Genomic DNA, 3,131 nt, shown 5'->3' with positions numbered 1-3,131 from the left:
AAAAATCATCGGGCTGGGTAGAAATTTCACCTTTTTTGTTAAGAATTTGTTTTTGTAGGTTTGAATTGAATTATTTTGTTGAAGATCCAGCTCTAGTTACATATTGGACAATTTTATTTTTATTTATTTCTTTTTTCATTGAAAATTCAACTTTTTTTGGTTGAAAATTCTTCTTATTAGGATAGAAAATTCGTCCTTTTGGATTGAACATTCATCTTGACTTGATACTTTATTTAAAAATTCAATGAGTTGAATCATCTAATAAATAATAAAATTTAGGCCGCGATTGGAATAGCCGATCTCTGCGTGAAGGCTTTGGAAGCAGACGGCCTCACGGAAGCGGAAGCTCGTAATAAAATTTGGATGATGGACATCGATGGCCTCCTGACAACGACCCGGAAAGAAGGTACCCTGGAAGGTCACAAAGTTTGGTACGCGAAGGATCACAAACCAATAAAAACCCTATACGAGGTCGTGAAGCAAGTCAAGCCAACTGTCTTGATTGGTAAGTCCACTCTTGTCCCTTCAGAATCAGTGATTTCTTTATGAATTTCGAATCTTTTTTTTTTAACAAAAAAAGGAGCGTCAGCGGCCGCAGGAGCTTTTACACCTGAAGTTCTCCAGGAAATGGCGAAACTGAATGAAAGGCCCTTGATATTCGCCTTGAGCAATCCGACCAGCAAAGCTGAATGCACTGCCCAACAGGCGTATGATTACACTGAAGTATGTGCCTGTTAATTAGATATTTAAAAAATCATTTAATAATAATAGTAAAAAATAAATGGCATTGTTTAAAGAACCCTTTTCTAAATACTCGATGGAGATGCGGCAAACAGCAAACACATTTAGTCAGGTTTAGTTTTAATTAATAAGCTCTGGGTTATTATAATATTATTTATAATTATTTTAAATTCTCTTGATTTTTTTTTTAGTTGAGGGTGAATTTGTTTTAATTTTTTTAATTTTCTTGAAGGCTTGTGAATTCTTTACGTTTTTCTTAACTCCCTGTGTTCCTATGAATTTCTTGCACTATTTTCAAGTCAATGGAATATTTAGAATGCCTTGAATTCGTGAAATTTCTTGAATTCCTTAAATTCCTCTGAGTTATGTCAATTCCTTAAAAAATTTAAATTCCCTGAAGTATATGAATTCCGTAAATTCTTCCAAACTCCATAAATTCTCTTGACGTCGGAATTCCTTAAATTTGTAAAGGTCTTTAATATATTTAATTCTTTGCATTTTTTTTTTTAATTCTTTGAGTGTGTGACATTCTTAAATTCTTTAAATTCCTTGAATTTTTGGAATTTCTTCAATTATATGCATTTTTTGAATTTCTTGAATTCCTTAATTTCCTCTGAATTATCTGAATTCCTTAAAATATATAAATTTCCTGAAGAATCTGAATTCCTTGAATTTGTGAAGGTCTTTGAATTTTTTAATTTCTTAAATTCGTGGAATTTCTTAAATTACATGCATTTTTTGAATTCGTGAATTTTCTCGAATTTCTTAAATTCCTCTGAATTCCTTAAAATATTCTAATTCTCTTAAGTATCTGAATTCCTTAAATTCTTCCAAACTCCCTTAATTCTTCTGAAGTCCTTGGAATTCCTTGAATTTGTGAAGCTCTTTGATATTTTTAATTCTTTGAATTTGTGACATTCTTAAATTTTGGAAATTCCTTAAATTCGTGAAATTTCTTTAATTATATGCGTTTTTGGAAATCGTGGGATTTCTTGAATTCCTTAAATTCCTGTGAATTATCTGAATACCTTAAATTCTTCCAAACTCCATAAATTCTCCTGAAGTCCTTGGAATTTTTTGAATTTGTGAAGGACCTTGATATATTAAATTATTTGAATTTTTGACATTCTTTGAATTTTCGAAATTATTTGAATTATTAAATTTATTGAAATTATTTGAATTTGTGCAATACTTAAATTTTTGAAATTCCTTGAATTCATGAAATTTCTTTAATTATATACATTTTTGGAATTCTTGGAATTTCTTGAATTCCTGTGAATTATCTGAATTCCTTAAATTCTTCCAAACTCCATACATTCTTCTGAAGTCTTTGAAATTCCTTGAATTTGTGAAGATCTTTGATATTTTTAATTCTTTGAATGTGTGACAATTCTTAAGTTTTGGAAATTCCTTGAATTCTTGGAATTTCTTTAATTATATGCATTTTTTGAATTTATGGAATTTCTTGAATTCCTTACATTTCTTTGAATTATCTGAATTCCCTGTAGCATCTGAATTTCTTAAATTCTTCCAAACTTCCTCAATTCTTCTAAATTCGTTGGAATTCCTTGAATTTGTGAAGGTCTTTGATATTAAAATTGGTTTGGATTTTTGAAATTCTTTGAATTTGTGACACTTAAATTTTTTTAAATCGGTTGAATCCGGGAAATTTTTTAAATTATATGCATTTTTTGATTTCGTAGAATTTCTTGAATTCCTTAAATTCCTGTGAATTATCTGAATTCCTTAAATTCTTCCAAACTCTCTCAATTTTTCTAAAGTCCTTGGAAATCCTTGAATTTGTGAAGGACCTTGATCTTTTAAATTATTTGAATTTTTGAAATTCTTTGAATTTTAGAAATTATTTGAATTATTGAAATTATTTAAATTTTTGACATATTTAAATTTTGTAAATTCCTTGAATTCCCGAAATTTCTTTCATTTTATGCATTTTGTGAATTTGTGGAATTTCTTGAATTCCTTAAATTCCTGTGAATTATCTGTATTCCTTGATACTTTAAAATTATTTGAGTTTTTGAAATTCGTTGAATTTTTGACATACTTAAATTTGTTAAATTTCGTGAATTCGCGAAATTTCTGAAATTTTATGCATTTTTGAAATTTCTTGAATTCCTTAAATTCCTGTCAATGATCTGAATTCCTTCAAATATTCAAATTCTTTGAAGTATCTGAATTCCTTAAATTCTCTCAAGCTCCCAAAATTCTTCTGAAGTCTTTGGAATTCCTCGAATTTGTGAAGGTCTTTGATATTTTTAATTCTTCGAATTTGTGACATCCTTAAATTTTTTAATTCCTTGAATTCGTGGAATTTCTTAAATTATATGCATTTTTTGAATTAATGGAATTTCTTGAATTCCTTACATTTCTCT

At 28.5% G+C, this 3,131-nt stretch overlaps 1 protein-coding gene across 4 annotated transcripts in view; it reads left to right on the top strand.

Annotated features, from left to right (window-relative positions):
- Positions 1–3,131, top strand: part of LOC117172080 (NADP-dependent malic enzyme-like) — a 130,007-nt gene that overhangs the window by 67,496 nt on the left and 59,380 nt on the right. For all 4 annotated transcript variants that reach the window (XM_033359836.1, XM_033359837.1, XM_033359835.1 and 1 more), the window contains exons 7-8: positions 280–505; positions 581–723. In XM_033359836.1, coding sequence (XP_033215727.1) covers positions 280–505; positions 581–723 — 369 coding nt within the window. The remainder of the gene's footprint in view (positions 1–279; positions 506–580; positions 724–3,131) is intronic.

Source organism: Belonocnema kinseyi, chromosome 4, assembly GCF_010883055.1.
Source record: "Belonocnema kinseyi isolate 2016_QV_RU_SX_M_011 chromosome 4, B_treatae_v1, whole genome shotgun sequence".
Taxonomy (NCBI): Eukaryota; Metazoa; Arthropoda; class Insecta; order Hymenoptera; family Cynipidae; genus Belonocnema; species Belonocnema kinseyi.
The sequence above is the reverse complement of the archived record's forward strand: the minus strand, read 5'-3'. Positions and strand labels throughout refer to the sequence as shown.